Source organism: Pangasianodon hypophthalmus, chromosome 17 (genome assembly GCF_027358585.1).
Source record: "Pangasianodon hypophthalmus isolate fPanHyp1 chromosome 17, fPanHyp1.pri, whole genome shotgun sequence".
Taxonomy (NCBI): Eukaryota; Metazoa; Chordata; class Actinopteri; order Siluriformes; family Pangasiidae; genus Pangasianodon; species Pangasianodon hypophthalmus.
In genome coordinates this window covers 2,292,804-2,306,870 of record NC_069726.1, presented here as the reverse complement: position 1 = coordinate 2,306,870, position 14,067 = coordinate 2,292,804, and the positions used below count along the sequence as shown (strand labels likewise).

Here is a 14,067-nt window from a genome sequence, read left to right as displayed (position 1 = left end):
CAGATGTACAACCTTTTTAGGAAGCTATAAAAAGAACCTTTTTCTACGAGTGTATTAGAAGAATCCTGAATTGTTCTCTGAGGAAACCCTTAAAAGTCTTATGTAGTCCCCTGCAGCAAATGTTGGATCTATTCAACCCTTTGGGGATGATACGAACCCTTAACTACCAAAAGAACACTAAAGGAGCCTTCGAAGAACACCTTTTATAGGAGTTTATTAGGAGAATCCTTAAGGGTTCATTGATTGTCCATCTAGGGAACCCATGTAGGTTTTGTGAAGAACTCTACAGCAGACTGTTTCCTTGTTAGAAAGGATTCTATGTAAAATGCTTTTAAAAAGCTAAGAACTCTTAATTATCCAAAGAACCTTCAAAGAACCCTTTTCTAGGAGTGGATTAAAAGAATCTTTAAGGGTCCTTTAGTTGTTCACCTGAGGAACTCTTAAAGATAAAACCCTACAGTTACCCTATTTGGAAGGGTTCTATGTAGAACCCTTTTGAGGAGCTAAAACCCTTTAAAGAACTTTCTATTTTTCTACTTTATTAGAAAAATCCTAAAGGTATCTTGGGATATTCGTCTAGGGAACCCTTATAGGCTTTATATAGAACCCGTATAGGCTTTATGCAGTACTTTATAGCTGTATTTTTCCATATATTATAAAAAGTTTTAACTAGTAGCCTTTTTAGGAGCCTAAGAAGCCCTAACTGTCCAAAGAACCCTTGAAGAGCCTTTGACGATTCCGTAAAGGTTATTTGCTTGCCCATCTGGGAACCCTTAAAACCTTTGTGTAGAACCTTTTACTGTAATACTAAACTAAAAAAAAAAAAAACTAAAAAAAAATAAATAAATAAATAAATAAAAAACAAAAAAAAATTTAAAAAACGGTTCTTCAAGGGTTTTTTTTTTAAGTGGTCGTTGGATATCTAAGGGTTTTTAGCTTCCAAAAACAGGTCTGCTTGGAATTCTTTCAGATAGAGAAATCACTCTGTATATGTAGTTGTTGTTCCACAAGGCTATGTTTTAAGCCCACAGTTTTTTCCTTGGGTGCAATTAAATTTAAATTTGTTGTTAGCTTCCTCTGTCATGCCACTTGTTTAATGCGTTTTTTGTTTTTTTTTAACCATGCAAAGTAACACAAAGCTCCGAGTTCCACCCACATGCTGATCCAGTGAGAGCGAAAGGCAGTTATATAAGCAGTCAGAGTAAAAAAAGGGCTGAAAACAAAGCGGCACTGGCGGCTTGCAGGGGAAGTGGAGTATAATGTATGTGTGTGTGTGTGTGAAAGGAGATAGAAGCGCTGGTGCAGCAGAAATAAATTGGAAATGTCAGGAAATTAAAAAGCATAGACTAGCAAATAATTCTTGTGCCTGACACCACCCAGTGTTGTAAAGACTCTGTGGAATTAAGGTACTTCCGGTAAAGCATGTACAATTCTTTCGAATTTAACAAAGTTTGGCCTGCAGTTCATACATTAAAAATGATTGACTCTTCAGCCGGTAATGAAATATGATCATTAATTAATTCATGACTTATAAACATGCAACATAAGCATAAAACAGTACCATTGTTAAACAATATTTAATATTTAGCAGTAATAATATTTAATATTTGTTAATTATATACTTTATTAACATTTAAGATGTCGTCAGGGCTTGCTGAAGGTTACTCAGTTACTCAAGTCACTAACACAAGACATTAGAAGGAATTACAAAGAATAATTTGACAGAAAATTTAATGTACACAATTTCTGGAATTCCTTTCCTGTATAGTCAATAATTAAGCATATATTAATGGCTAAACAGACTGTTCATAATATTCTTCATGATGAACTTCTGATACCGCATATCATTACATTAATAATGACTTCTTTTTCTATGAAAAGTGGCATTATGGCATTAGTGCTTCCCTTATAGATTAAAAACAAATGAATAAATAACAGAATTTATTCTAGGTATAACCTAATATACATTTATGCACAACATTGTGAAGTACTATCACACAACTGGACTTAATATCCATTTATGATTTTTTTTAAATGTTTCCTTTCTTGTCCTGTAGGCTGTTTCTGAAAGATTTCAGTACTGAATATTAATATTTCAACATAACAGGTTTAAATGTTGTGCCTTCAGTGAAAGCAGTGATTAGAGCTCAACGTGGAGCTCAGCGGCGCTTCGCAAGTGAGTTACAGCGAGGGGGTGTGTGTGAATTCAGTATACATGCTAATCATTTACGAAATACTAGAATGAGAAGTGTATCTTATGTAGAAATCAAATAACGTATAAATAAGTGTTGACATTGAGTATGAGTCTAAAAAGTTTTTTAAAACTGCGTGTGTGGTGAACTCTCTTGGCCGCGCCTCCCCCCGCATGCGATGCGCAGTGGACTGGTCCGAGGAAAGGGAAGAGGAACAGAAAGTGAGCAGGCCGGTGATAAATAACTAGCGGTAGGGCTTTGGCTTAGAGCATGATGGAGCTGCTGGCAGATATAACATCATTTACAGCACAACTTCCGGTGAGTTTTATGACCAAATAAGTGTTATTTTAACACAAACTTCACATGAACGTACCCGGCTTTGTGCTTTGCAGCAGTTTAAATTAGGTAGATAAAAGTTTTAGATATAGTGTATATTACTTTTGCAATTAAACTGTAATTAAATTGCATTATATTGCAATTATATTGTGTATTGCAAAGTTTACTGCATAGTACACACTGCATTTCAGTTGTTAGGCCTTTAACAGGCTTTATTGCATGCTCTATTTCAGTTATTTTGTATTTTGTAGCCTTTATTACACTTTATTACAGACTTTCTTGCAGTTATTTTGTATATAACAAACTCTTATCCAGGTTTATAGTAACTTCTAAGACACTGTATATTGTAGTTATATTGCATGCAGTTACTTTGTACAAGCAACACTGAATTATTGGCAAAAGAAACAATGTAGATTGGCTAACATACTATAGTTCAGCTTTTCCACTAAAGCAAGTGACTGCATACATTTGCTTGAAATGTAAGTTGCTTGAATAATATTATTATTTTGTTTAATAATATTTAAATGCATAATAATTAATAAATAAATCATATTTAAAATTCACATCAACCCCATCTGCACACACAAACTCCATTTCCCACAGTCCTCCCATACAAGGTTTATCACCTGATCCGTCACGTGACTCATTACTTTCTGCTCACTCTCTGACTAATCACACACACCTGCTTCAAATCACCAGGTCACTATATATATTATATATTATCTATTATATAATTCATTATATATATAGAATTACACACCTCGTGCTCGTCACTAGTGACATTACCACATTACCAGATCTTTATCTCTGAGTGCACGCAGTTCTGCTTGTGACCTTGATTGTTTTTGGTTTTGAGTTTGCTTTGCCTAGTTGAGCCAGCTTGTTGATCACCTGAACGGCATCGTCTCTACGGTTTGTCTGCTCTGTCAGCGTATCTGCATTTTCATCCAAACGCATGTCCTTTTATGACAAAGAAAAAATGTGAATCATTAGTCAGCCTTGAAAAAAGTTTTTAAATTGTCATCAGTCCTTACAAGGTATTTTCCTGGGCCATTTCCTGTTTCCCTGGAGTATAAATATGACATTGTACACTTGTAAAATCCCTTTATTATACATCACAATGAGAAAATCCAAAGAGCTTTCAGTGCAAAATGGAAAGATGATTATTAGTGTGCACAAGTCTGGTAATGGATATAATACATACAATACATAAACAGTACAACAATAAAAGCATAATAAACCTTATTTAAAAAAAAATCAAATTGGACACATGCATTTATCCATTTTGGATCATTTTCATAACGAGTGCCAATAATTTTGAGTTGATTTTATGGCTCTAGATATATTACATATAACATTCTCTAATGCAATTATATTGATCATTACATATTGATGCTGGATTGTAGTTATAGTGTATATTGGGAGGTTGATTGCAGTTTGCGGTTAAATAGTGAACGCTGGTTAAGAACTTTACAGTAAAGAACTTGAGTATGTGCGTGTGTGTGATACACAAAGTTGTGTGACCTCTTTCATCCTTGTCATCTTACACACATTTGCATAGGAAGTCTTGCTTCCTTTTTTGCGTTATTCATATGTAGACCTTTGTAAGTAAATGGCTTCACAAAATATACTGTGTGTTTACAGGTTTTGTTTTAAAAAAAAATTCTAGCCAGAGCCAGAATATTGCCTTCTTTGTAGTGAGTTTTTTTTTTTTTTAACAGTAAATGCTTGGTTTAGTCAGATTGGGATGGAGTAGTGCTGGAATGCAACAGGATATGTCTGACATTTAGCCCAGAGGTAGCAGAATGAAAAAGTAAAGGCTTTACAGCATATCTCTGTCTCCTGTGCTGCGGATCAGTATGGATCTTGTGATCCATTTATGGCTGGTCCAGAACTCCTGCAGGGGGGAACCAGTGGAGTGTGTGATATTAGCTGAGGCCTGTTGCTCAGGCCATATGTGCCTGTGTTCACTCAGTTTTACAGCCAACACATTCATTTTCATTTATTCAATTGACAGATGACAGGACGGTTGTGCGTGGGCAGAACCATGGCGAAGCTAAGTTGAGTTGATTTGATTTGAATAGGTTTTAATGTTTTTCCGTCATTTGAGTTTATATACTTTTGGTTGGATTGCTGTGAATGGGTGCCTACGCAAAGTGGATTTGATTCGAGTTGATTTGATTGGATTTCAGTTGGATTGATTTAAGTTGATTTGATTTTGACGTTCGTTTGCCCTTTGAGTTTTTACACTGTCTTGGATTGGATTGTTGTGAGTCAGAAAAGGCTTAGCTGATTTGATTTGAGTTGATTTGATTTGCATTGACTTGATTTGAGATGATTTGATTTAGATTTTTTTCTGACATTTGAGTTTTATATACCGGTTAAAGTTTCTTAGTTAAAACACACAACAGTTATCTGAGAGCAGCTGTTTGGCGGACCTTATGCCCAGTTAAAACCCTTTGAGTTGCGTTCTAGTCAATTACACATAGTCTAAACCTGTTACACAGTTTAACTCATTTGTACCACTGGAAGTACCTTTTCTGGGCTTGCAAATGACAACAGAAATGACCGTATGTGTACAGATATGCATCCGTATACGCACTGACCTTTCCTAGCCTCCAAAGCAATGGGTAATGAGCTGTAGTAGAGCAAGAAAATGCAGGTATGTTGTTTTCAGCAAAAGGTTGCTTCTGACCTTGGAATTTGTGTTGGTTTCATGTCTTACGTGTGTTTTGTCTGTGAGACAGCATGTCTAAAATGTCTGTAAGCATGAGGGCATGTCATACCTAGCACCGCCCTTTGACCTCCCTCTGATCTTTAGGGTGTCTGTGGAATTCTTTTAGAGACTGCAAAAGGCAAGCAAGTTGGAACAAGCCACTTCTGAAAGCTAAACCCTAAAGAAGCTTGAAGAGAGTCAAGAATCTTCTAATTCAAGGTTGAAATGGTGCTCCGTGCTACACTTCATGGTATCAAAATGCAAATTCTGAAACTTGAGGTGCATCAACATGTACTCTAGAAAGAATTTGTTTTCTGTACCTTAAACAATCCTCCAGATCCTCCTAAAGTTGACTTGCACTTTATGGCCAATCCTAGAGCTTCCATTTATACCTATTAAGAACACAAACCCTTGAACCCATTGCCTTTGACTCTGGGGTAATGCACACTTGAGAAAAAAGCACAAGCATGAGTGAAACTCTGCAACTCCCGGCATTGCAAGTGCAGGCTCCTTGCGATGTGGATCAGGATGGATCTGCCAGTGGAGAAAATCGCACCTCACCCAGTCCATCCCTGCGGCGCAAACGTTTTAAGATGCGCCGAATGAAGCACGTGCAGAGCGAGAGGGAGCCAACAGAGGGCTCTAAAGAGTACCTGCAGCTCCCTTCCATTGAGATTACACCATCAAGCGATGAGGATGCAGTCGGCTCGGGCTCATCTACACCGACCGCTTCACCATGTCGCAGACGCTCCCTCCTGAGGAAATGGCTCAGAGGAGGCGAAAAGAAGGAGCAAAGCAGTGAGAGCAGGTCTGTATGACCAGGACAAGTGCACCTCATTCCTCCATCCTTCCCTGCTACCTAAGTTGAGTCCACTCTGTTATCATCCTGTCTATACATGTGGATACAGCACTCGATACAGAGTACCACATAAAGTCCACATAGTGTGGATGACTTTAAGACAAGAGCAGTGACCAAAAACCAGGGTTTCAATCAGCCATTGGCTAAATTGCCAGGGGTACTTGAAGCATTCTTTAAGCGTTTAATAGATAGTTGGATTATACTTGTTCCTCATGTAGGGTACTACACAGAACGTTTAAGGGTTTCCCTAACAGGACAGCCAAAGTACACCATTTGCAAACAAAGCACACCATTTGCAGGGAATGCAGTGTCAATTTCAATTTCCTGAATGGCACAAAGATTAATAAAGGGTTCTTAGCCTTCTAAACTGAACCCTTTATGTTAGGGAAACACTCTGATATAGGGGTTTACATAGAAACATTATGGTTTAAACCAAGACCACCATTTTCCATTTCCTGACCTGCACCTGGTTTTGAAAATATTTACAGTGAATTCTCAGTGCAAGCTGACACAGCTCCAAAAAAAACCTATTCCATGTAGCACCCTCAAGCGTTTCTTGGTGTGTTCCTCTGAGGGAACCCTTCAAGTTTCCATGTAAAATCCTGCAACAAAGTGTTTTCCTTTCAGAAAGGGTTCCAAGTAGAACCTTTATTTGGAAGCTAAGAACTCTTAATTATCCAACAAACGCTTAAAGAACCTTTGAAGAGCCCTTTATTTGTAACAGCGTATGTATTAAGTGGGTAAGTGGGTGGGACAAACTCCAAATTACTTGTCATTATTAGAACCTGTTTAAAATTTAGCTAGACTGTCTTGGTACTTGTTGGGTTCTTTAAGGGTTTGTTGGATAATTAAGGGTAGGGTTCTACATGGAACTGTTAAGGGTTTTAACAGAGGGAACACCATTTTCAGGACCACAGTTTCAGTTTTCTAGAACACACTTAGATTCAAAAACAACTTTGACTTCAACTAAACATAAGAAATTCTGCGAACTGTCATGAGTCCAGAAAGGGTTCTTTGGTTTGTTTCTTTGGTATGAAAGCTTAAAGGTTCTAGGTAAAACTGATTTTTGGTTTGCTCTTCTGGGGGAAGTTTGTTCTTCTAGGGGAAGGTTCAAAGTAGAACCCTATAGAGAAGTGTTTTCCTATCACAAAGGGTACCAAATAGAGCCATTTCTGTAAGCTAATTATCTCCATAATTATCCAATGAACCATTAAAGGGCTGTCGAAGAACTATTTATTTCTGAGAGTGTACGTACAAACTGTATGTACACAAAAATTGTGTAATTGTGCTGTAAAAATTTTCACCAGAGAGAACACCATTTTCAGACCACTATTTTCAGGGAACGAAGTTTTCTGGACAAAACTTGAGTTCAAAAACAACATTTATTTTAATGTCCAGAGAAAATATTCCACGTAGCACCCTAAAGGGTTCTTTTGTTTGTTTTTTTGGAGCAAAGCTTACAGTGTCTATCCAAAACTGTACAACAAAAATGACTCCAAGAAGTCAGTGCTCCAAACTAAGGACACGTAACTATCCAAAGAACACGTGAGGAACCTTTTTTAGGCGTGTAGTGATAATATTTAACATGTTCTTGATTACTACATTGTGTAGGTTGTGTATATTGGTATCTGATTATAAAGTATGTACTCTTTAACCAAAATCTCAGCTTAGGTACACATCGAGTAGCCATTTGCCAATACTGTTGTCCAGTTCTCACCCCAGATGCAATAAGTACCACGGCCGTGAAGAACTCGTATAAGCCCCCTGCTGTTTGCTCTGTGGTGACATTCATAGCACAGTGCGAATTCTGCATCTGGAACTTCATCAAATATTCAGCATCACGCCACCTTCTGAGGAGCTTCAGCTTTAAAAATAAAACATGAAGCCTTGGAAGTGCTCGTGCCGTGACCTCATGGAAACCCGTTCAATAACTGTAATGTCAGGTGCAGATGATTTACGTTGTTGGTGAAGGTTTGGACGTCTGCCACGCGGCACGTTTCAGCTCTAGCAGGCTTGGGGGAATAAATGAATTGAATCATTGTGTGGAGATTGCAGTGGTGTACCAGTGGCTGTAAATCATCTTTTACTGTTTCTCGTTTCTCGGTGGATGAACTGGTGCTTTAATATTGATGTTAACTTCCCTTTAATAGAAGTTTCGTGTGATTTAGGGAAATTCTGCTTCTTGTTTGTTTGTTTTCTGTGTCATACTATGGGATTGTGGGGAATTTTTTTAAATTAGGCTGGTTTCTTTGTGGTTATTTCTATATTTATAATCATATGATTTGTTCACCATTAACATGCCATTTTGAACTCTCCCTCATTATTTCCTCGTTAAATCATCATGAATCGCTGTCACCATGTAAAGAACTGATAGTGTAGGAGTGTAAAGATTGATATTAGGATTTCTGCTAGCTTGATTAATATAGATTTAATTTTTGAGTAAATAAAGCTTAAAAATGGACACCAAGATGTTTAGAAAGTACTGTGTAGAAGTATATAAACCACAATTAAAGCCAGACATTTAAAAGTGGATGTAAACTGATGCTTCGCTTCTCCATTTCACTAGTCACTGAGTGGTAGAGGGAAGTAGCAAGTAACAATCACACACACATGCCACACATCACACACATCACACATTGTTAAAGTGAAAGACAATTCAATGCTGAAGTGTTTTGATTGAGGTTGGACTCTATGTGTGTTACAGCAGCCAGCAGAGCAGCTTACAGAGCAGCCATGAGGACGACTCGGCACGCTACCTGAGCCCTAACGCCCGGGAAGACAGGTACTTACTACCGTGTGTGTGTGTGTGTGTGTGTGTGTGTGTGTGTGTGTGTGTGTGAATATAATGTGGCCTGTCAGCTTTTAATAAGATGTGATTTCTCTTTGAATTTGATGGTTGATATTATAAAGTGTGTTTGGGAGGAGAGTCAAATGTCAGTCATGAAGCTGTTTAATTGAACTCAGAGCGATTCAGCATCTCCCTCAATACAGCATGGACGCTTATTAAAAACACAGAGTCAGTCGTGTGTGTTTGTGTGTGTGTGTGTGCAGAGGTACCAATAATATCGCTAAGAAGAAAATCCTAGCAGACAGAGAAAAAAAAAGAATTTTACCACATCAATCATTGTGTATGTCAGACAGTGTGGCTTCATTTCTAAGAAAAAAGAAATAATTGTTGATGATGATGATGATAATAATTATAAAAATATTTGTGTTTTATACTTACATGAAAGGCCCCTAAAAAAACCTCCAAAAAACCCAAATCATATTTGCCTAAATAGGATCACAAAATAGTTGTTTTTATTCCTTGCTTCCTTCCTTCCTTCCTTCCTTCCTTCCTTTCTTCTTCTTCTTCTTCTTCTTCTTCTTCAGTATGATGTTTAATCAGTATCTCATGAGCAAGAGCGCTGACAATGAAAATTTTCCCCAAAGAAGCCACAGCTGAGAGCGTTTCAATGTAACGAACTCTTGATTGAATTGGGATTTTACGTAGCGCACACAGACGAGTGGAGTGATAAAAACAGTGTGATGTACCAGTGCTGTTATACTAAATATCGGCACTCTTGGAACGCTGCTTGTCCAATCAAATTAGCAGACTTTTTTAATTGAACATCCTGTTTATTGACACGGCAGTGTAATATACGCGCCATTTTCCAGGCCAAGTTTGCAAATTCCTGTGTCCTTTCCCCTTCAGTGAATTGTCTCTCACTGAATTTTGAAATTTATTTATCTGAAAAAGCAGTATGCGTACTTTTCAGGTGTCTCCTATATTGCCATAGGAAGGGGTCAAACATCATAAATTTCACATCTGACCCTTAAATGATGGCACCTCTGGGTCAAGTTTGAGCATGTTGTGTGTATATAATATTAATATTGTGTACGTGTGTAATATTGCGTGGAAAGTAGTATGCACTGAATGGAGCTAAAGGTGTGTGCTGTTCTCATTAAAAGTGCTGTAGTTGTCTGATATGTCCATTAGATGGCAGTAATATATCAAACTCTCCTGCACACTTCAATCACACTGTAGATTTTAATAAATTAAATGATTAGAAGTCAGGCCTTGTTTTGTTTCTGGTGTTAATTATAAACTCTGAGCAGCATCTCCATCTCTCCAGGTGATGCTACACACTCCTCTACACACTCCCCTACACACTCCTCTTTTTAGCCTCATGGGAGAGTGAACGCAGATATTGCAGATGTTTACCTCAGCAGATTCTCACATACCAACATTCACCACATATTTTTAGCTGTGTGTTGAATTCCTGTACAACCCGTGCAGGTGGAACATCACACTCAGGCTTTCATGCAGCTTTATTACAGGTGTGTGTTACACCAGTACAGCATGTTACAGTGTGTTACAGTGTGTTACAATGTGTTACAGGGGTACAGTGTGTTACAGTGTGTTACAATGTGTTACAGAGGTACAAGGGTACAGTGTGTTACAGTGTGTTAAAGTGTGTTACAATGTGTTACAGGGGTACAGTGTGTTACAGTGTGTTACAATGTGTTACAGGGGTACAGTGTGTTACAGTGTGTTACAATGTGTTACAGGGGTACAGTGTGTTACAGTGTGTTACAATGTGTTACAGAGATACAAGGGTACAGTGTGTTACAGTGTGTTGCAATGTGTTACAGTGGTACAGTGTGTTACAGTGTGTTGCAATGTGTTACAGGGGTACAGTGTGTTACAATGTGTTACAGAGGTACAGGGGTACAGTGTGTTACAAAGGTATAGTGTGTTATAGTGTGCTAAAGAGGTACAATATGTTACAGTGTGTTAAAGAGATACAATGTATCACAGAGGTACAGTGTGCTACAGTGTTACAGTGTGTTACAGAGGTACAGGGGTACAGTGTGTTACAGAGGTACAGGGGTACAGGGAACTACAGATGTACAGTGTGTTACAGTGCTACAGTGGTACAGTGTGTTACAGAGATACAATGTATTACAGAGGTTCAGTGTGTTACAGAGATACAATGTATTACAGAGGTACAGTGTGTTACAAAAGTACAGGGGTACAGAATGTTAGAGAAGTACAGTGTGTTACAGAAGTTCAGTGTGTTACAGAAGTTCAGGGGTACAGAATGTTAGAGAAGTACAGTGTGTTACAGGAGTACAGTGTGTTACAGTGGTATAGTATAGGTATATATATTCCTCTGTCTGTTTACATATCCATCTTTCTACCTGTCTGTTTATGTATCTGTCTACCATTCTGTTAGTCTGTCTCACTGCCTCTCTCTCTCTCCCCCTCTCTCCCTCTGTCTGTCTGTTTACTTATTTGTCTCATTGTCTGTATGTTTCTGTCTACCTCCCTGTGTACTTGTCTGTCTGTCTGTCTTTCTGTCTGTCTATTTACAAGTCTGCCCTTCTACCTGTTTGTCTGTCTGTCTTTCTGAGATTGTGTGTTAGTCCCGTGTCCATGTGTGTAGTTAGTCCTTTGCCTTTCGCTCTCCACTCGTCTGTCCATGCTCACTCGCTCATCCATCATGCGCTCTTCACTTCCTGTTTCTGCAGCTCTCTGCATGTGTGGCTCATTATCGCTGACAGCAGCCTGAGCGCAGGTGGAGAGATGAGCTCGCTAAAGCTAGAGGAACTGGGTCAGAGAGGGACAGAGTGAGAGAGACAGAGAGAGAGAGAGGAGAGAGATGAGTGTTGGGTGATGAGGAGCTCCAGGTGTTTAGTGTGTTGAGTCGGACATCATGGTGCAGAGCCGGGCTCGGGGCAGTCTCTTGTGCGTCTCTCCTGTCAGGCTGCGCTGTCACCCGCGAGTCTCTACACTCAGGAGGAGACTGCACTTCCGCAGGGAGATGTGAGTACACTCGTCTCACACTCATCTCACACTCAATCCATCTTTCCACCTCCTGAGTTCTCCGAACAGGGACAGAACATACGCTCAGCAACTTTGGCCAGATCTGAAGCTGAACTTCTGGAACTTTTCCTCTTGTGCATGAACAAATGGCCCTATATTTGAGCGATGTGAGAATTCCGCAGCAGCGCATGGATATAAACATGCTCGGTTTGGTTCGGCTGTTTGATTCTGATTGGTCAGAAAGTGTTGATTCATGTTCTATCACAGAAGCTCTGACAGCAGTGTGCTTGTTCAAATACTTTATTGTTTCTGTAGTAACAGCTCATTCATAGGGACTTGTACGGCAAACGCTGCACGTGCACAAATGATGATGGCTTTATTTAAAAAGAGTTTATGTAGCATCTGTAGAAGGAGTCTCCAGTGTCAGTGCTTTGTAACGGTCAGAGGTAAAGCTGTAAGGATGGAATGAACTAAAACACTCTAACGTGTGCTGATATAGGAAAATAATCAACATAACTGTAACTCCACTTCATCACACCACCTTGTTGTTGATTCTTTTCCTATAACAGCGCAACACAGAGTGCGCTATCGCTTGCAGTTTTTCTGATACATGTTTTTATTGTTATAATTACGCTGTTGTTACTCTGTTGTCCTCAGCGTCTCAGTACTAATGCTGACAAACTTCTGCAATTTAGAGAACAAGCCTGACCCTGTGGTGCACTTAGTGTGTATCAGAGATGCAGCAGGAGAATCTGACACTAGTGCTGTGTAGTTTAAGCTTGAAGAAGCTGAGATCCGTGATGAATAAGTCATGGAGGAGCTGGGCGACTTTATACAGTGTTTCAGGACCACATCAATATTTTGGCTTAAAATTCTGGCTTAAAAACGTATTTGAAATGAAAATTATTGAAACTTGAAGATTTAAAATTATTCACACATTACCAACTCCTAACACGTTGTTAATTGTTGATCATTTCATTCTGTACAATCTGTAAAAATCTCTAAAAGATGCCATTTTAATGTATGATTTTAATGTGGTCATTCAGTAATACTCATTCAGGAATACAACATGACACTGATTGGCTGGAGAAATGTTTGTATGTGTACAATAGGACATCAGTGTGTAACGCTTTGTTGTATGCACCAAACACTCGTAGAGCATACACTGTAGAGTTTTTTTGGAAATCACTTAAAATTAGCTTGAATACTCCTGGTCCTTGTCGTTAAAAAAATATTTATCACAAAGTTTGGAGGCAAATTGACCAAATTGGCAACGGAAAGTCTTCCAGCGAATAAATGAAGTTCCTGGTTTAACCCCCGGGTGCTGCCATGATTTAAATCCAGTGGAAAATACAATCAACTCTTTAATTTCTTCCTCGTCCCCGTATTCACGACGTTAACGATGGTAAAAAATTCTGTGCTTTAATTAACGTGAGCTTTTTGTGGCAGAAAAACAAGATAAACATGAGTCCATGTTCAAAGTTCGTGTGTGTGTGTGTGTGTGTGTGTGTGTGTGTATAAAACTGCAGATGTGAGATCCTTCTACTCATCAGCATTAGTCCAGTCTTCACCACGTGCTGCGTAAAAACTGCTCACACTGCACTGTTATACCTTACCTGAACCTCTGCATGACTAACAAATGATTAATGAGTTTCACACACACACACACACACACACACACACACACACGATTTAAGTGATGAATACTCTAATCTTCAGGCTACATGTCTACATGTGTGTTGTATCGGAGTCTCAGGCCTTACAGAAAAGTCACGTGTAAATAATCATGTGTTTTTAAACACTTCGTACATTTCACAACTGATTGAGATTGATTTCTTTTCGCATTTTAATTGAATTTAATTTTAATTGAATTAAGTGGTTTTATTTATTGATAAGATGGCACCTGTTTACTTGAGTCCACGTGCTCACTTTCAGGGCGTAACATTTTGAAATGCACTGTCACGTGTTTTTATACATATTATATATCTGTTATAGATTAGTGTTTTTAAATGACTTATTATCAAGAATAGATTTCAATGCTTTAAGGGTGCATTTTTCTGGCCAGAGCACTAACCTTGTACATAACCATGTTATGTAACTATAACAACACACTTACACGTCATACAGCGACACGTCATCCTCCATTTTGTTTTTC

At 38.5% G+C, this 14,067-nt stretch overlaps 1 protein-coding gene across 5 annotated transcripts in view; it reads left to right on the top strand.

The window, feature by feature from the left end:
* The window catches only part of gramd1ba (GRAM domain containing 1Ba), a 75,625-nt gene that overhangs the window by 22,793 nt on the left and 38,765 nt on the right, over nucleotides 1-14,067 (top strand). For 2 of the 5 annotated variants that reach the window (XM_053241447.1, XM_053241446.1), the window contains exons 1-2: nucleotides 5,565-6,052; nucleotides 8,808-8,885. In XM_053241447.1, coding sequence (XP_053097422.1) covers nucleotides 5,712-6,052; nucleotides 8,808-8,885 — 419 coding nt within the window. In that variant the 5' untranslated portion in view covers nucleotides 5,565-5,711. Of the gene's footprint in view, nucleotides 1-2,273; nucleotides 2,511-5,564; nucleotides 6,053-8,807; nucleotides 8,886-14,067 lie in introns of those variants that run through there. The other 3 variants (XM_053241448.1, XM_053241449.1, XM_053241452.1) reach the window with 2 other exon arrangements.